The sequence below is a fragment of the Lichenostomus cassidix genome, chromosome 4 (assembly GCF_008360975.1).
Source record: "Lichenostomus cassidix isolate B80296 chromosome 4, HeHo_3.0, whole genome shotgun sequence".
NCBI classification, from domain to species: Eukaryota; Metazoa; Chordata; class Aves; order Passeriformes; family Meliphagidae; genus Lichenostomus; species Lichenostomus cassidix.
This window is the reverse complement of record NC_139484.1, coordinates 46,520,846-46,541,925: the sequence shown is the minus strand read 5'-3', so window position 1 is coordinate 46,541,925 and position 21,080 is coordinate 46,520,846. Positions and strand designations below refer to the sequence as shown.

At 36.2% G+C, this 21,080-nt stretch overlaps 1 protein-coding gene across 3 annotated transcripts in view; it reads right to left on the bottom strand.

Moving 5' to 3' along the window:
- Window positions 1-10,184: 10,184 nt before the first annotated feature.
- Window positions 10,185-21,080, bottom strand: part of GABRA2 (gamma-aminobutyric acid type A receptor subunit alpha2) — a 60,620-nt gene continuing 49,724 nt past the window's right edge. For all 3 annotated transcript variants that reach the window (XM_085059041.1, XM_085059040.1, XM_085059042.1), the window contains exons 9-10: window positions 17,768-17,970; window positions 10,185-13,874 (exon numbers count right to left, since the gene is read on the bottom strand). In XM_085059041.1, the coding sequence (XP_084915167.1) occupies window positions 13,566-13,874; window positions 17,768-17,970 (512 nt within the window). In that variant the 3' untranslated portion in view covers window positions 10,185-13,565. The remainder of the gene's footprint in view (window positions 13,875-17,767; window positions 17,971-21,080) is intronic.

Genomic DNA, 21,080 nt, shown 5'->3' with positions numbered 1-21,080 from the left:
ACCCAGGAGGGAGGAGCCAAGCATTCCCACCTGAATATAACCTGGCCTTGGAACTGCACAAGTCAGCCCTGTCTACTGGGTTCCCAGAGGACAAGAGCTGCTACTGGACCTTCAGGAGGAGACCAGACCTTCACAGGATCACTGCTTCAACTGAACTGCTTCACTTAGATTCCTACCACCACCCTACCAGGGTGTCAGGTTGTATCTGACTTTATCAGTGTTTTTGCTTGTATTATTTCACTTATTTTTAATTTTTTCTAATTAATTTTAATCCTGACTTGAGATCTCCCACTGGTTTGTTTTCAAACTAATACAAGGGCTTGCTCTACAATTCAAGCAGAGGTCTGAGCTAGAGGGGCACAAGGTGAAGGACTAGTACTTAATAATGTTTGATTTGATCTTTTGTCTGAATGAAATTTAACATGTAGACTATTAAAAATGGGAACATCTCATATACCATAAGGTCAAGTGCTCACCGGGTCAAAAATGCCTACTTGCCTGTGCCACTCCAAACTTCTTCGTTCTTTGAAGAACAATGCTGCACTTAATTCCAAACTCAAATGCTATGGTTTTCGTCAAGGAATAGAGAGGAAACAGACTTTATAATTTCAGTGGTAATTCCTTCAATACAGATATGTCATTCTGATATGCAATAACCCACTACTCCACTGAAGAAATCTTAAGGCAGCGGCTTTTGTTTTAGATTTTACATATGGTCTGCATTCTAGAAATTATAATCAATAAATGAACTTGCAAATTAAACCATTAATCATTATGAGTAATATATGTATCATCTATTCATTAATGATTTGAAACTTATAAGATTCCTTCACCATGGATCAAAATAAATCCTGCTGAAGGACACTTACAAATGTTCTGAAAAGTAGTACTAATCTGTGATTCCATCATGTAGCACAATGAAAAAAACTTACTGAAAAATGGAATCAGATGCAAGAATATGGTAATTGGTGCTTGAGCAGGTGTAAGGGATTCAGGAATAACTGCTGTTGTGAGAAATTAAATGCTGACATACATAAAAAAATAAATGTCAGAAGTAATACTTGTATGTGGAAAGGGAATTGTTTAATCACCTTTATTAAAAAAAAAAACCCAGTCAATAAAACCAGCTAAAAAACTGAGCGGAAAAGAGTAAGATCTGAGATGGGAGTTAGTGAGACATATGAGTGAGTTAGTGAGACATATGAGACATTTCTTGTCATAACCCAAATACACTGCTAAAATTAACAAAATATCAGTCACAGCAGAATCTAATTTAATTGTGATTATTCTATTAGAATTGATTATCACTATTTCGTCAACACTGAAATAATTAAAACAATATTGATATGTGCATCATGCTCAAAGATCTTCAAAGTTTTGCCATTATTATAACTTGTCAACAAAGCAATTACACTTCAGACATAAACACTCAGGCTCTAGCAATGAGTGTGATGTGTGAGTAGTGAAAAAGGCAATAATTTCAAGTAGTCATCTCTTTATGACATTGTGATTAGCTCACAATAAATACAAATAATCTGATTGCCATAAATTCTCTATGGAAGTAAATGGACAATTTTGAAATTTTCTTTGTGAAAATGGAGGATGGGTAGCAGGCAAAATATTGATTCAGTTGCAGCATCTTAGCATTAAAAGGACTATCTAATGCATTTTCAGAGTCATAAACATAAGATACCAAAGTGTAATAAGAGATCTAGTCATTCAGTAGAGAAGAAATTACTAAAGTCGTGAAACACGTGAAAAGCCTTCTCACACACTGGTTTTCTGTGACTGGGAATTCTCCTTACAACACAAAAATGTAGCTGCAATTCTAGCATGTGCCCTACTACTGGGAAAAGTCCTTATTAAAGGGCGGGTGTTTTTACTGTTAATGAGTTATAGCTTTATAACTTTAGAATGTACTTTTAAATACATCCTTCCTTGCCTTACAACCTTCAAAACTCAGTTCTTTTGGATTCATAAGAGTGTAGCACTGCATAAATCTGTTTGCTCTTATTTTATGATTTAGTCCTTCCCATCTCCTAAGCACTAAAGTTAAAAATATGTATTTGTAGCCTAGAAGAGGAAACAAACCCTCTTCCACACTCAAATTGCTTAAATTGTCTTAATTGGAGTACCAATTAAATGATTAACTGATTTTTCCAAAACACAGTAAAATGACACTTCTCAGAAGTGATCTATTGAGTCAGATTGTCTGCAGATTCAGGGAGCGCTGTGTCTTTTGATGTTGAGAGTAGACTTCAGAGGCTTTCTTTGTAGCTGCAAGGAATAGAAACTGTTGTTCTAAGGCAAAATGCGACATTGGCGTACAAGGTAAGAAAGGGGACAATAATGAAGGATTGCCTACTGTGTTGACTCTTATGGGAATGCAAGACATATGGCTAATTTTTCCTAAACCTCTTAATGCAGGAAAAAAATATCTTCAGAGTTAGAAAAAATCCTAGCAGCCAAACACTAATGTTATACATCATGCTGGTACTGCTGGAAAAGATGCACTCCTTCGTGCTGGTTTTACCTGTAATGTCACACATGTAAATTGCCTTGGATTTCAATGGGTCTGCTGTCATAAGGGAAGTTATTTGTCCCTCTGGAAGGACATGGGCTGTGGAATATAGATAGCCAACCCTGCCTTTCTGGCTAACTAACCAAGCAGGCCATGGGAGCATGGCACCAAATATAGAGAGAATACCAGTTAATAAGGAAACTGGTAACAGACAGGAAGGATGACTCCTGGGAAAAATGACATACAAGGGTGACATTTAACAAAAGGCTAAATTACAAACAAATGTGCTAGTAATAAGTTGAAGGAAAAACTCTGGAGCCAAAAGGGGCTTCAAATCTTGCAAAACTTACTTGTTCCCATACAGAAATGAACTATACTCCCACTCTGTGTACAATAATTTTTGTGTGTTTCTGAATTTGAGGATTGAAATATATGCATTACCCTCATTGGCCTTCCCACCTTTGTTTTTTGGTGTTTTTTAGTTTGCTAGTTTGATGGATTTAAGTTGGTTTTGGTTTGGTCTTTTTTTTTTTTCTTCTAATCAACACTATTCTTGCCTTCTTTTCCACAACACATTGTTGGCTCAGTTTCTTCTCTGCCAGGACCCCAGGGTATTTCTCTACAGACCTGCTTTCTAGCCTGTACTAATGCATGTTTTTCCTCTAATGCAAGACTTTGCATTTCCATTTGTTGAATTTCATGAGGTTCTAGGAGATGGTGTCAAAAGCCTTACTGTAGTCAGATAAATGATAGCAGTGCTCTGCTCTTGTCCACAAAGCTAGTCTTATAATACCAGAATTGTTGGTCAAGCATGACTTCCCCTTCATCAATCAATGCTTACTACTCCCAATCACCATCTTGTCTTTAAGATGTTTGAAAATGTCTTCCAGGAATACTTGTTTCATTACAAAGAAACTGACCAAGAATCAAGGTAAAGATGACTGGTCTGAAAGTCACCAGATCCCCCCTTCTATCCCTCCTTGAAGGAAGAAGTAATATTTGCTTTCTTCCCATCCTCAGACTTTTGTTTTCCCGTGAATGTCTCTGCAAACTCAGAGTGTCTCTATATTCCTTCCAGGTCATCTGGCCCTGCTTCTACCTTTTTATATTTGAGTTTAGACAAGGCCAACTTGTTTATTTATACAGGCCTCCTGCCACCTTGGCTTGGCTTGTTGCTTGCTGAGTTGGACTCTGCTTGAGGTTGGACAAGAATATATTTGAAAATCAACCAGTTGGACTGGACCTGTTTTCTCTCCAGAGCCATCTACCAAGAGACTCTTCCAAGCTATCCCTCAGCTGCCTGAGGCTGTGAATGTAGCTAGCACTGTGCAGAGATCAGGGCCAGTCTGCTGTCTTGCAGTCCAGGGCTGGTATCCAGTTTTTTGCCTTTTTTCCTCCTCTAAGGACCCTGAACACCACCATCTCAAGGTCAGTACACCCAAGGCTCACACATCTCTAACCAGTCCATCACTTTTTAAAATATGAGCTACAGCTGAGTTCCACCCCTTCTTGACTCCTCCATCACCTCTGCCAGGAAGTTGTCATCAATGCACTTCAGAGCCTCCTATGTTTCCCTGGGGTTTTTTGACTCTTTTTGTTCAGGTGTTTTTTTAATATCATGTCTTAGTGTGAGGTGTGAAGTTACTCTCACCATTGGTAACTGGCAGAGTTGCCAGATGGATTTAGTCTTTGATATTCCCAGCACCACCTGATCACTGGCTCATTACTGAACACTTGTTCTAGTGTATTAATGCTGTCAGAATTCTTGATTTAAAAAGACACTGACCACTGTACACAACTACAGTAAAAACAGCTGAACTCAACCCATTATGAAACTTGAAGTATGGTTTTGTGCCCATGCTCCCAACACTGCCCAACAACTCTTCTGAAAACACTAACCTGCTTAGTGCCAGGTGGCTGTGGTAGAAAGGATTAACAGAGAGGTGTTTTGAAGGAAAATGTGTTCCATCAGAAAGTTTTAAGAGCAATATTCCAAGCCACAACTTGAGGGCAATTTTTACTGCAAGTTTTTACTATCTCCAATATAAGCAATTGACTCGGCGAGGGTGGGAGGGAGAGAAGTGCAGCAGTTAAATATGTTTCTCTACACAAACTGTAATCCTCATAAAACTGCCACATTCTTTTTATTTGCCACTCATGTCCAGCATTAGCAAAAAGTGATGCTAATCTTTGGAAAGTTGAAGAGACATTAAATTCCTTCCTCTTTAATAATTTATATCAGGGTCTCAAAAGATATGCAAAGAACTTGAAAGCAGAATTGCTTTGCAATATTTAAAATGTTATGAATATTCATCTTTCACTTTGACTCCTATCCACCACAAATGCAAAGGACAACTGTTAAAGATGTTTTCCATGCTGGATCTAGTTAAATGGTTCTCTTCTGCCATGTGGTTTGTCAGCCCTGCCAATATTATTCAGGCCCCAGTTTGCTCCATACCTGTACATAAACCACACTGAAAATAAATCCTTATTCATTACAGTCTGATTTTTGTACAAGAGTTTCCTGAAATTGTATATACTATATTATAGACCATTTTCTGTATTGCTGTTAATCCCTCAGCATTCCATAAGTTGCCATGGGCAAGGACACCTTCCACTGGACCAGAATACTCAAAGTCCCATCCAGCCTTGAACACTTCCAGGGATGGGGCATCCACAACTTCATTGGGCAACTTGTGCCAGTTCCTCACCACCCTCAGAGTAAAAAATTTCTTCCTAATATCTAATTTAAATCTCTTTTAGTTTGAAACAATTGCCCCTTCTCCTATCATTACTTGCCCAAGTAAAAAGTCCCTTTTCCCTCTTTTTAATAAGCTCCCTTATAGTACTGGAAGGTCATAATGAGATCTCCCTACAGCCTTCTCTTCTCCAGGCTGAGCAACCCAGCTCTCTCAGCCTGTCTTCATGGGAGAGCTGCTCCAGCCCTCTGATCATCTTTGTGCTGTCCTCTGGATCTGCTCTAATATGTCCATGTCTTTCTCATGCTGAGGAGCCCAGACCTGGACACAGTACTTCAGGTGGGGTCTCACCAGGGCAGAGTAGAGGGGAAGAATCACTGTCCTCAACCTGTTTTTGATGCAGCCCACGATGCCATTGGCCTTCTGGGCTGTGAGAGCACACTGATGGGTCATGGCCACATCTTCATCCACAAGAACCCCCCAGTCCTTCTGGTCAGGGCTGCTCCCAATGACATCTCCCAGTCTGGGCTCATGTCTGGGATTGCCCTGACCCAGGTGTAGCACCTTGCACCTGGACTTGCTGAACCTCTTGAGGTTGCCATGGGCTCACTTCTCAAGTTTGTCCAGGTCCCCCTGGATGACATCCCTTCCTTCTGCTGTGTCACCTGCACTGTTCAGCTTTGTGTCATCTGAAAACTTGCTGAAGGTACACTGGATCTCATTGTCTGTCAATGATAAAGATATTGAAGAGCACCAATCCCAAAACAGAGCCCTGAGGAACACCTCTTGTCACCAGCCTCCACCACTGAGCCATAGACCACAGCTCTCTCTGGCTGTGTCCATCCAGCCAAATTCCTTACCCATCATATAGTCCATATCTCAAATACATGTGTCTCCAATTTGGAGAGAAGGATGTCACGTTCTTCATCATCCATCATCCAAATATTTATGTGTTTCTTGTGAGAAGATGTGACTTTGCAGGAAAAGAAAGAGCCATCCCAGAAAAATTTATAGCTTTTTCACTGAAAGACTAGGAATCAGAGCATTCATTTTAAAACAGAAAACCAAACCCACCTTACTAGAAGTTTAGTCATTTCTTTGTTTCCAAGTAAGCATTGTTACCCCATATATTCCTGCTGATGAATTAAGCTGCCTGATAGGAGGTTTCTTATGCTCCACATCATCTGGTGGTTAGTGTATACTCAGCAGCAATATGTTTTATAACCTTCAGAAAACATGAAACATTGCCATTTGTAATATGAATACATGAGGGTATTCTCATTATATAAATAGGAACCTGTTTACAGAGTTTTATATAAACTCTCACCAAGCTGAGGAATACTTTCTTTCCAATATATTGTTTGTTTCCTTTGGGAAATACCGTCTTTAATAAAAAAAGCACCTTCATAGAGGCTGTAATGGGTTGTTTAAAAACAAGAAAATTAAAAACCCGCATGCTAGTCCTAAGAGAAAAGACATGAACGGAATTAAATATTTGTGCTGTCAAAGCATTAAAAAACAAAAACACAAAATGTGCTATATTTAAATTAACTTTAATAAGAAGTACAAAAAGATAATGTTAAGCAATATTTTGCATGTGGTTAATAAATATTCTTCAACAGCAAGCAGTGACACATTCAAACATAAATCCAGTTATTTCTTTAACATTTTAGAAAAGTAACAATTTTCCCAGTTAAAACAAGGTCACAAATTACAGAATATTATCATCCTCTTTAAGTATTTATAACTATGAAACCTACTAAATAAGTAAACTGTCACCCAGAAGATTTTATATGACACTGATGTTCAAGGTTAAGTATACTTACATTTATCATGCAGTTTCTTATGGTGCATAATTGATTGGTGTTTAATTTTCTTTAAAATTATTGGTTTCATTCTTCCCATTCCCTTACTTCTTTTTAATATACTGGAAGTGCCTATTTTCCAGGTCCTATAAATTTTCACACCTAAGTGACTCACTCAAGTAGGTTTGTCATACACTGCATAAATGTTTTCTGACTCCAGCCCAGATGAGAAATTGCAAACCATGTATGAATCAGACTCTGCTTTATTTTTACTTTTTTTTTTAATCAAGTATAGCAACATTTAGGGAAATCACTTCCATTAAAATTAAAGTGCCTTCAAATGTTTCCTAATAAAGTGGCTATTTGGAGGGGAGAGGATGAAGGGGTGCAGTTTAGAAACTGATTTTTTAACAGTTTATAGATACGGTGCATATGTATTCTAATAGATGTCAAGTACTACATTGCATTCCGTGCTATTGCTAAGCTACAGTAGCCTATAAACTGATAAATTCAGCCAAAATGAACATCTAATAAAGAATATCAAAAGCAGTTGATCAAAGTAATATCTTGTTCCGTTCACTATTTCCATTCATCCTCAACAGCATAGTTTGATGGATAAAGTATTGGAAAACAAATATAACATTTCAACCTGTTGAAGCTCACCTCTTTTAATATCAGATGAATGAAAGCACTCATTGCAATCATTAAAAACCTTGAATGCATAAGAACACACTCCAGAACACCTTATCAAGTGAAATATCCACAACATTATGTAAAGAATTAAAATTTGAAAGCAAAATAGAACTTCTAAATTATCCAACCATAAAAATATAATCATATGTATTTATGTAGACTCCAACACTAGAGGAAGAGTATACATCATCTTGCATATTTTAAAACATCCTCCAAGTTCCTTTTTGTTAGTGTTATCAACTCATCCTAACTTATAGCACTTTCACAATATTCTTAAAGGGCATTAATACCAGGAATAAAACAGACATCAAGTCCTGTATTTCAGTATGGTTGACACTTCTTTTAAGGGTTTATTTTCATGGATTAAAGAACTGACAACCCATATCCAAAGGAGAGCCCAAGTGTACTTTTAGGTGTACTCTGCTTCTGTAAAAGTCCTTACAGACTTCATTGATAGACATTAATATGATGAAGATGTGAATCAGTTTTATTTTAAATTCAGTGCAAATTTTGCCCTGATCTCCGTCAGAGATGTCAAGCTCTCAAAGTTTATCCTCTTCCAGTAAGATATAATTACAGGCTCCAATACAGGAGTTAAAAGATTCACCTAGAGGGTTCTGAATTTAGAAAATTAAGTGGTTTAAAGTAGAGGGAAAAAACCATTTTATGTGATTAACATCTGCCATGCATTGAAAAGTTTTGAGTCTTTAACTTCTACTACTGAAGAGCTAAAGTGACGAAGTCCCTCACTGATTCTCAGATGTCTGTAATTAACAATTGGATTTAGAAAATAATTAAAAATTCTATTTGTTAGGGAGTTTGGGTCATCTACAGAAATGAGGTAGAGAAGGTTCCCTTGACTAGAAAGAAAAAAAATTGAGATATTAAAGGGATGTAACTTGAAGTTATATTGCATGCTAAGAGCATTCTAGCAGAAGGTTCACTGTTGCTGGGATGAGATGGAAGAAATCCTAGTATTGCTTTATAAAGAACCATTCCCTTTACGTAAGGCTTAAGTGTGAGCTGAATTTCATATAAATTCACATGATTATTTTAGAACTTCAATGTGTCTAAGACACAAACTTTATATGTGACATGAAATTATACCACACAGAGACTCTATTTAGCCACGTTTAGAGATTGATGCAATTATCACGCTCTGTGTTTTTTAAATGAAGCTATTTAACTTACTGGGTTTATTTTAAAATGTTTTCTTCCTCTACTTCAAAACTCACTGAACAGCTTTATAAATTTTAGCATTATGTGTCTACACATAATTGGGCATAGATGACGATAGCTTCATCTCCACACTGAAATAATCTTTCATGCAAACTTGTTTTGAATTGAAATGTTCAGCAGCATAGACTTCATCTATTTTGTGAAGACCAAGGCAAAACTTGTGCACTACTAAGCTTTCAGAATAGGAATGAGAGGTATGGAGGATGAACGCTGACTCTCTGTGGTTAAGTGAAAGCCACGCTTCTTGAGAAAACAAAATGTAGAATTAACAAAATTCTACTTAATTTCTGAAGCTTCTTTTCTCCCTCCAACCAAGATGTCCCAAACAGCAGGAGATGCACAGCATTGCATGGTCTGTTTTCACAAAGCAGTCAGTAGAGGCCTCTCTTTCAAAGGCACAAATCATGTCCCTCAAATTAAACAGAATTATACAAGTATTTCCATCTTATGTGCTCTAAAAGTTACTGTCCCACAACTCACATGTTGCAATGAAGGCTCAGAACTGAAGCTGAAACAAAAATACACATTATCTCCCTCAGTGACTTCTTCCTCAGTTATCTCACATTCCACTGCCATGGTAACAAAGCCATTTGTGTGTTCTCTTTTCTCCTTTCCTCCCCCATACATCCCTACCTCCTCCCTGCTGTTTCTGCTTGATTTCATGCATACAGTTTTTGGTCACTTTTGAAAAGTCTCACCACCCTGTATGTTATCTGTAATCACTGGGAAGGGAAGGTGATTCAGTAAGGCTCTTGTTTGATGCCTAGATGCTCTTTCCTGTGACTATACAGGCAAATTGCCTCCTTAATTTAAAATAATGTTCAGTGGTACGAGTACTCTCCCAAGCTAAAGCTCATATCTCAGAAAACCTACCATAATACTTTTATAAAAGATGCTCAACTATGCAGCAGTTACAAGTTGAATTAGCCCAGATATGGCAGGTGAAGGTAATTTAATTTGCCACAGCACAACTGAGAAGTTTCAAAGCCACTCCTCTGTCATGAAGTCTCCAGCAGACAGCTCTGGCTGATAAACTGTGTGATCTCTAGTTTTCATGCTGATTTATAAATTACTTTTAAATTAACTGACCACATGCATCCAGACACATGTGCCCTAGTACTACATTGGAAGGCTGTTTCATAAATCTCATTCAGAAATAGTGTAATTTCAATCTAACTTTACCACAGTGTTTTATCTTTGTATTTATTTATTTTATAAATTTCTTAAGTCATATAAAATATGACACACTGACCCAAGAATAATGGGAGAAGTAAATTAGATTAATATGGCAACCAAAAAATTCACTGGCAGATTCCATGTGCAAATCTTTGATAGAGAAGTGATTTGCATTTTCTCACTCATTCTCCCCACTTTAAGTATTTAAGACTAGCAAGTTTTACTCAAATTATATGAAACCTCTAGATATTTGGCATGTAAATTTGTGACATTAGCTTTAAAATTCCAGACACAGATTCTATACTAAATGAAATTACACAGATTCATTCTAAATGAAAAGAAGGCCTAACTCTTGTATTCTGGTATTTCTTGCATGATGCTCCCATTCACTTAAATCTTTACATTTATATTCACTTATCCAGTTGGTAGTCTTACAAATTTGCACCTTATGTGTACTCAGTTGGGCCACTGTAAATGTTTCAGCAGTGAAACAGTAAGGCAGACTCCTTCCCATAGGAGAAGTTTGCTTTAATGTAGACCAACTACCTAAATTTTCTGGAGTAGGCCCATTTAAAAGCCTTGCTGATGCCCACAATAACTGCATGTAATTATTTTAAATGGGACTTTTTTTCACTGAGTTTATGTAGTATGCCTACTTTTCTATATAGGTGGGTGTCAAATGTAACTTTAGCATGTGACAAACGCCTGTTTTTTTCTACTGGCTCAAGCATAAGTGTAGAGAAAAGGGTCAGTGAATGAAAAAATAGTTGTACCCAATAAAAGTGGTAGCAGCAGGGCTGACTAACATGAGACAGCGTTGGGCTTCTTGTGCAAACTGAAGATATCCTTTTTGCATGCAGCTCTGAGTTACCCAGATGTTATTTTCCAAAGAAGCCTTGTTGGAGAAGACTTTACTGTTAAAAACCTTTGAGGAGGTCACATTCTTGGATAAGGATATAAAATCCTTCCTTGTCAGGTAATTCAACATGACTGAGCACACTCATATTTGGCATGGGGAGAGTTCTGCCTGTACAGTGTCGTGCATGAAGAAAAACACAAGAGTTTCAACACTGTGAAGGGTTTGAGTGCCTGGGATGCAGCCAAGGGTGAAACACAAGCCTCTGTTTCTCATACCCCAGTCAGATGAGGTTTGGAGGGTCCCTAATCCTGCTGATGTGAACAGAAGGTAAGAACTCTCACTAGGTCACAGGAAGGAGACCTCAGCCATAGAAAACATAATCAAGCTATTCAAGTTCAAGAGCAGTTTAGCAGGGGCCTCCATTAAACTATACAGTCAGAGCCCTTTGCCAAAAACAGAGTTAAAAGTGAAGGGATTTTTCTACAGTCCTAATATTTACAATTATTTGTACATATGTACATATTTATATATTTATTCATACCTGGACAATGTGATGTTGAAGGGAAAATTTATAATTTACAAATGAAACATTTTAAAAATGTATGCTTATACCATGAAAAAACCCTTTTTTTATTGCTTGCCTTCCAGCCTTTTACTCATAATCACACTATTGCACACATCTCCATGTTACATGGAAGATCTACATTTACATATAAATATATATGAAAATAAGGATATTTTTATTTTAATGTTCTGAGTAAAGTGCTCATTTTTTAGCTACTGTTGATGAGAAAGGTTTAGTCTGATGGTTTAATTAGAGGGAATTCAAGGGATACACACCTTGTCCATGCTTCTCCCTTTCTTTTATAACATACTAAATATCTTTATTTTACTGATGTCAACTCTGTCTTAACTTATTCTATTTCTAGTATGCATTTGTGACCTTGGCATCTATACTGTCACACAAAGTACAAAACAGAATCACATCAAAAGCAAAGAAAAAGCAAGAAAATAAAACAGCAAAAGAAAGCGGTGTTTCTCTTTTTTGTGTTTAGCACATTTCCATGTCTTAAGATACTCTTTTATTTGATTTTAGAAATATTTGTACAACTTCTTTTTAAACTCTGAACATATCTATTTTATGCACTATACTCAAGTTACTGTACAAAACTGCAATAAATGACACTATACGACTACATATGTCTCTACTAGAAGACATCATCATAAAGGTGTATCTTTTTTAAAGGTCAACTAATAACTGCTAATGTATGTGTGAATCAAAATATTTTTGATTGGCCAATTACACTAAAATCTAAATACAGTACACAATTATTATTTATGTTATGATTTACCAGGCCTTTAGGGGCATAAAGAATCTTTGCAAAGACTCAGATGAAAAACAATTTTACTGATAGTATTAAATGTTCTTATAAAATTGCCAATGGCAGATCCAATTTTGTTATATTTGTGTATATGAAATATAGTTGATGCCTACTGATGATGCATGACCTTTTATTAAAAAAATAACATTCAAATCTTAGCAAAATCATTTATAGTATACAAAGTTGTTGTAAAGTTATGTCAGCGAAATGTAAAGTTGCAATTTACAAAAGCAGCAGTAAATTTTATTATATGGACAATTTCCTGAACTTAAATCATGGTTCTTTTTTTCCCTTGAAAACAGTGCTTCCTGGGACAAACACAGGTAAATATTTTAATGGCAGGTTTTAGGAAAACATTAAGCAAGGAGAAAAAGTATATTATATTACTGATATACTTAAACCCTGAAAAATTTCTGAGTGCTTTTATGAACCTGAAAATAATCCAATTAAAAACAAAGTCAAAATTTTTTAAAAAATCTAGCTTTGCTGAACCAGACAACCCAGCTTAGTAATATCAAATAAATAAAACAGTGAAAAGAATAACTAGCGGAAGTTGGTTGATATTGAATTAACACTTTTCACTGAAATCAATCAATTAGATTAATTTATTAACAACTTCAAAGAGGATAGAAGTAAGAAACTTGTGGTTTTGCCCTATAGTAGTGTTTACTACCTCTTCAGTCTAACTAGTATCCAGAATGTTTGTGAAGAGCAGAACTGTACGACCTCCGTACTCTGTTATGTACATGGGTACTGCTATTGTATTAAACAATTACACCTTTTTAAAAAAATCATTTTTTAAATGACAGTTTTTCACTAAAGTAGAATTAGTTACTTTATAGAAAAATATTTTAACTTTAAATTAAAAAAATACTGCTCCAAAATAATTATGTAGGATCACATCTTCATTTCATTGTACGGAGAGAATATAATTCTGTATATTTGAATCCTAGTTTAACAGAAGTCCCCTGGGTTTAACTTTTAAAGAGCTGGCTGTATTTGCCATGGGTGCTATCTGTTTACAGACCCATGAATTAACACTGTGTCCCTCCTTTGGAGATACACAGACAAGACATTTATATACACACTGTACAGAATGGTTCACAGATTAGCAGTTATTAGTCGGACTGTACATAGTGAACAACCTATCTGATTAGAATGATGCTTGAAGTCCTCAGTGCAAGTCAACTTTTAGGTTGATGGCGCAAAGCCAAGTAAGACAGGCTCCCTGTTTAAATATGTAGCCCAATACACTAAATTGAAAGTACCAAATAAGACTGGAAACACTATTCTAGACATTCTGTCAATTTTGCTAACACTGTTGAATGTCTTCTTTGCTTCTTGTGGCTTCGCTTCTGGTTTTGCCTTGTTGGGTTCTGCAGTTGTAGCACTCTTGGAGATGGTTGGTAGCACTGAGTCCTTGGTAATATTTGGAGCATAGTTGGCAACAGCCACTGCATAGGCATTGTTTTTCTTAATGACAGACGCTTTTTCTTTTTTCTATTGGAAGACAGCAGGAAGTTAAATATTTCATTTGTATTTTCCAGAATAGACTAAATAAAACATAATTTCAAAAGTAAAAGAAACAAATGAGCATATTAAAATAATACCAGGAATACCATACTGATAAGATATGAAGAAAGACATTTCCAGTGTGAGGAATTGTCTGTTTCTGTGATTGTAAGCATACCTGGAAAAGAGTAGGTCTTTCTCAAGTGACTTTGCATCTGTCCTCTTACAACTGAATTGCAAGATCTTTACAATGTTTTCTGTGAAAATTACCCATCATTGTAGTAAAATTAAAATTAGGCCACCTTTCTCACATAAAACTAGCATCACTATTATTTGGACATATCTTAACATACCACTAATAAATAAATGAATTTCAGTTGAGGGTATAGATTTTTAGAGGGATTCTGGAGAAATAAGTGTGTTTACATACATAGGAAGACTCCAGACTGATAGTTTTTGAACTGAGCTGAGATTTAGCCCTAGAACTATTTCTGTTTTTCATAAATTACTGTTAAAAAAATGCATAACAATGATGAAAACAGGAATAAGAACCTGAAAAACAGCAGAAGATAAGAAGAGTGGGATGGAATTAAAATAATCCAATGAAGCTCAGCAAAGGGAAATATAAGTCCTGCACCTGGGGAGGAATAACCTATGCACCAGTGCAGGTTGGGGCTAATGGGCTGGAAAGCAGCTTTGTAGAAGAAGCCTGGGGAGTCTGGGTGGACACCAAGTTGAGCACAAGCCAGCAATGAGCCCTCTCACAAACAAAGGCCAACAGCCTCCTGGGCTGCATTCCAGAGAGTGTTGCCAGCCCAGCAAGGGGAGTGATCGTTCCCCTCGACTCAGCTCTGCCAAGGCACATCTGCAGTGCTGGATCCACTTCTGTGCTTCCCAGCTCAAGAGAGATGTGGACATAATGAAGCAAGTCTAGTGAAGGAGCACAAAGATGATTTAAAGCCTGAATCTTTTGAAACATAAAAGGCCAAGAGAGCTGGGGCTCTTAAGCCTGGGAAAGAGAAGGCTCAGGGGGAATCTTATCAATGTATATAAATATCTGACAAGAGAGAGTAAAGAAGATTATACTTTTCCCAGTGAAATCCAGTGGAAGGACAAGAGGCAATGAGTACAAATTGAAATACAGAATATTTTACTTAAACATAAAAAAACCCCCCAACTTTTACTATAAGCTTGACCTAGCACTGGCACAGGTTACCTAGAGAGGTTGTGGAATCTTCATCCTTGAAGATATTAAAAAAAAAAAAAAAATCTGTATAATGACTCTGAGCAACTATCCCTAGCTGACCCTGCTTGCACTAGAGGAGATAAATTTGATGATCTCCAGAGGCCAATTCACCAATTCTGTGCTGTTATGGGATTGTGTATGCTTTCAAAGGGCTAAAGATCAACCAGGGGCAGTTCAATGGAGAGTCCCTGAGTACACATAGGCACAGGGATGTATAGGGAATGAATACCGGCTTGGGGTTTTAGATCTATACATAGGTACACAAACTAGCTCTGCAATAAGACTGTAAAGCTATAAATTGATCCAGAGCTTTGCAGCAATCTCAAACTAAGGAATTTCTAATAACCTACAGGAAAGAATGGAAGGCAGTTTCTCAGAAAGCAATATATATTATTTAAATATATATAAATATAACATATATTACATATATATTAAATATGATAATATAATATAATTTAAATATATGTATATAACTTAGAGACAAGGAAATAAATATTAGATTTAGTCCATCTCTTCCACAAAATACAGAATTAAGCAGATGAAGAAATGGTTAACTTCTGGATTATATAAGAAATCATCAGTGGTTCTATTGGTTTGTTTTCATTTTTAATATAATGGAAGTGACAGAAGTAAGGGAATTCCTGTGACATTTCTCATACAGGTGCATTTCAATTTTTTACTTCCACTTGGAGACGTCTACTCAGTTTGCAATTTTGGCTTCAAATTATATCCAATTTGATATTTATCTGGGCCATCTAAAAATCTTGCTAAGATCTTCATGGTTATATGTTGTTCCCAAAATACCTTGTCTTAGGAGATGGTGTCACATAAAAAGAGAATGTGGGAATCAGTTGGGAATTCAGCATTGTTCCTTATTGATTGGAGTGTGAAAAATAGTTGATCAAATATGTAGCTTGTACCTGCACCTGCTTTCCTGTGACACAAATTCCATGTCAACAGCCCTTAGACAAGAATTTCCATATAATGTGAATACAGATGACTGTCACTGAGGAAACATATTTCATTTTAATTGGAGAAGAGTAAGCCTGGCTTTTGGTGTAGAGATGCATTCACCAAAAGAAAAAAAAGAGTAACTTACAAAATTGAATTATGAGAGGAACACTTTAATTCATCTATAAGTCCTTCTTTTCAGACAAAACTAGTGTGTTTTTAAAAGGTATCTGTAATACTATTAATGAGATCTGCATAATAAGGCTCAACCATATTTTTGTATGAGAAACTCTGTTAAAAGCTTAGCTTTTTGTTAAGTCAGTTTGAAGAAAGTAGAGAACTGGACACAAGAATGGTGTATAAATCTTAGAATGTAATGCATAATATTGTCACTCCCAGGGAAGGAATACTGCCTAGCTGATAAACAGCTGCCACTCCTAAGATCATGAGACCACACTGTTGTACAACTTAGCAGGAATAACCGAAGGATGATCAGAGAGAATATAAGGGCTCCCCACATAATTACAATGCCAGGGCAACATGCCAGTCTGAAGAGCTTCACTCATGACATGCTGATAAACTTGCAGTGATTTGGTATCTACCTCTAGCAGGAGGAAACAGATCCTGAAGTTATGGATAGCTCATGCCCTTCCAGAAGTCACAGGGAATTATGAAGAATGTACATTTCTTCTAATTCTCCTTTACACTTAACTGAACATCCAGCCTCTTTATGCACTCAAAATGGTGAGAAGTCAGTTAAGGAACCCTACTTCACACTTACTATAATAATTCAGGAAGCAAATAAAATTCTATCCTATTTTAAGAAGAATTGCAGAAATCTGTGTATTTATCAGAAGAAGTCTCTTTTCATTGGTAAAATCAAGGACTGGGATAAGAAAAAATTATGTAAGTCAGTCAAAATGAGCAAGATTTAATATTTGTTCTGTGTTATTACAATGCTAAACTGCAAACAAACAAATTTAGGTGTATCACCAGCTCATTCCGTTCATGAAATGAGCAATTCCATCAGGTTAAAACTTCTTCATGCTCTCACACCTACACCACTATAAAGACCAGAAAATTAAGGTGTGACTGTGTTTCTGTGTACCTAAAGCATCAACACATCACAGGTGAAGAATTTTGTACATTTGCTATCTAAAGTAGTTTTAAAAATTATGTCTAGCTATCATTAGGTGTAAGTTTCAGAATACTGGAAATGTTCAGAAATTCTAGATTTTGTTATTCATAGTCCTTACATATATAGGCATTAATTTGTTTTACCAAACCTTACATACCACAAAAATAAGTATACATTATATCATTATTTTCTTTTTTCCTATTTCAAAGTCAATTGAATTAAAAAGTAATAAAAAGTTATCAACTGATATAATATGGATTAAATTTCATGAATAACCAGATAAACAGTTGTATCTGAGGAGTCAAAAAACCAGACAGACAGACAGTTCCCCCCCAAAAAAAAATTCTTGATAACTAAATCTGGATTAATGAGACCAAATTAGATTAGCTACAGAAGGTCAAATATATTTATGTTTGGAACAGAAAATATATCTGCATTATTTTGATTTAAAGCATCTTTTTTTTTTATGTAGCAAAATGTCAAAACAATATATTACAGCTGGTTTAGGTAAATGACTGAAAACAGGACTATTTCCTTAGGACTTACCTTATCATTCACTACACTTTTTCCATCCCAGGCCCATCCTCGTTTTGTGAAATAATTTACAGTTGCAAATTCAATTAATGCAGAGAATACAAATGCATAACAAACAGCAATAAACCAATCCATAGCTGTTGCATATGCTACTTTGGGGAGTGAATTTCGAGCACTGATGCTTAGTGTTGTCATTGTCAGCACAGTTGTTACACCTGCAAGGGGACACAAAAACACAACATCAACACTTTCACTTGGATTTTGAATCTCAGCAAAAATAAACCAAAAAATATTATGGCACGTTTTTGAAACACTATGGAAATTTTTTTATGTAAGTCGGTGAAAAACACTGCTAGAATTATATTAAAGGTTGTATCTGGATTTTCCTTTGAAGTAATTGCAGTTCAATTTCTTGTCAAAACTTTTTTTAATAAGCTGATGATTTTACTTACAGAAAATATTTTTTTAACCCATCAGGGCAGGTAAGGAACAAAATCAACATTTCTTAATGGATTCATAATATTTAGCAACATTAGAGTAATAAGGATTGGTATGTTAATGTTTGGTAGCTGGCTTCACTGCAACGGCTGCAGGTCTGGCACCCATATTTACTGAAATTACCACACAAATACACCTTTGTTATGATTTTTTTTTTTTTTCTGGCCAGTAGCTGTCTTGCTGTTTATTCAGTGACATAGTTGAAGACATAAACAGGGTAAGTTTTCATTCAGGTAACATGGATTGTGTTCTAGAACAGCACTGATTTGAAATGACAGGTTATTATAACTTTATTATGTGTCAGAAAACAAGAGCTGGTGATCCAGGAAGACTGTTCATTCACTGTGGCACTTACTAAAAGAACTTTGCAGTACTTTTTACATAATGAGACCTACTAAAAAAAAAAACCCACAACAAAAAACACCAAAAAAAAACCTCCTAAAAAAACCAGGGGACAAAGTACATGGGAGGAAAGGAAGAGAAGAACATTTTTCTGAATCAGATTTATCAAGGAGAAACCCACAGCCATAAACACAGTCTCCATTCCTTAAGTAAATCAGTTCTCCCACCTCAGGCTGAATCACACTTAGACAAACTAAACAATTCCCTTTGTGGCACACCATTAAGTATGTCTCCAGAATTAAAAGCGACACAAAGTGATATACTTAGCACAGATCAGCAAACCTACACTTCATTATGACAGGAAAAGGAGAAGCCATGGCAGAAATATTAGTAACAGCACATCACAGCTTCAACAAATACACACTCATAAAATTGTTGTAGGAGGCTTCCCAAGAGAAAGTAAAGTTACTCTCCCTAAGCCAGATCTTCTGCTGTCAGCAATCTGTCACCTGGGTTCTGGAGGATTGACATAGCTCTGATTTTCCTTCTGCTGCAAGAGAAGAAGCAATTTTAACCACTGTGTGAAAGGGTAGAGAGGCAGCAATTACAACTACTGAGACCTCCTCAGGCTTCACAATTTTCATCCCTTGTCGCTGTTGAACCACTAGCAGAGTGAAGGAACCGAGCCGAGTCGAATATGACGAATTTCTGATTTATTAATTAATTTCTAAAATTTATATAGACTTTCAAAGATCATCCGGATTGGGCCAGCTCAAAACCTCCCCCTAAGCAGAGTGGCCAGGCTTGAACCGCCTATGTTTCCAGAGACCATTTCAATAACATCCAAACTTTATCTTTGTTTATAGAACACAGGAAGAAGAAGAGAAAAAATTCCCATGGGAAGAATCTGTGCTTGCCACAATCCCTGCAGTAAAGAATCTCCATCTCTGAAAATGCTACACAGGGTGACAAAGCAAGTCTAAGTGGACACAGCCTCAGTGCTTTCAAAGGTGTTTGCAGAAGGGAAAACAAGGCACGGAAGCATCCTGCTGAGTCACACAGTATCCAGATACCTCAGCAAACATAAATCTCTAATTGCTGTTTTTCAGCCCCCATAAATTAAAGAATCAGATTTGACCAGGAATCAGCCATGACACTATTGGAATCTACTAGCCTACACAATGAAAAGGAAGCAGCTATCATACTGCACGGTATGAAAATGCATAGACAAAATATATTTTGTAAAGAACATAGTCTTTCCTAACACTTAAACAGCATATGGCTTAAGTGGTTTCAGCACCTCAGGGAAAAGACAGCCTATCTTACATTTATCACATGTAAATCTCAACTCTGGTCCTGAGCTGCAGATAAATCATTTTAATTATACAGAAGTATCAGTAAAGTGAATGTTTCTCAGATATAAGGTGACCTTATCCACATGTAAATATATACAGTTTCTAAGGTACTGCTCTGTTTAAGTCCCACTTTATAGAATAAATTAATCTTCTGGAAACCCCATTGACTTCTTCAGAAATCTGATTTAAGATTTATTGCTGACCTTTCCTAGTCTAGGTTAAAACATGGCGAATTTATATCTTGTATCTTGCTACCACTTGACAATTTCTCCAAAAAGTTCAGCAAGTTACACCCCTTTGTGACCCAAATGCAAATGAAGCAGCACACTGTCAGACCATTGCCAACACACTTTCATTTTTTCCTTCACTCTATAAATTCAGTGATGTTCAAGCTACCACAGTAATTTAACCTGAATTGAGTGGGAAAAAATTGGACAGAAAATTTAATCTGTAATACCTGTCAGTTTAGAATTCTCTAGTCCTATATTAATATTGCTATTATTCTTCAGATAAAAGATGTGATTTTGCACATTAAAGTTAATTTGAAAAATCAATATTATCAAGTCTCCTTTATGAAAAAGGACTGAATGGAAATAACCTGCCTCCTTGCCACTGCTAAATCTGAGAGGACTGAAAAGTTATTAATGTGGAAGAACATAGTCAACTTGTAAAATAAAACACATTTATTTAGAAAAGATTTAACCTAAAACCCCAGAAAACCCATACACTGACCAGATCAAAACCATTTCTCATTGCTTATCTAATTCACAACACTAGTATATAGTAGTATAAAGCACAACAAGTAGATTGTACCCCTTCAATGAAGTAGTCGAAAAATATTTAAAAGGCTATGTAAAGGCTGCATGATATCTTACTATGATGTAGAAAAAACACAGTTTACATAAAGGTCAAGAGCTATCTTCTATAGCCCAGCACCCAGCAGATATGGCAACTGAATTGATGCCAGAAAGAAATGGTCAGGTATTATTTTTTTAAGGGATCTTGGGCAGTCATCACTTTGTCTTTGGAAAAGATCCAGAAAATAAGCCATTAACATATCCTCTCTCCAAACAAGACCAAGCAATTTTTACTTGACAGTAAACACCCTTACATGGTTCGTTCTCAGCAGT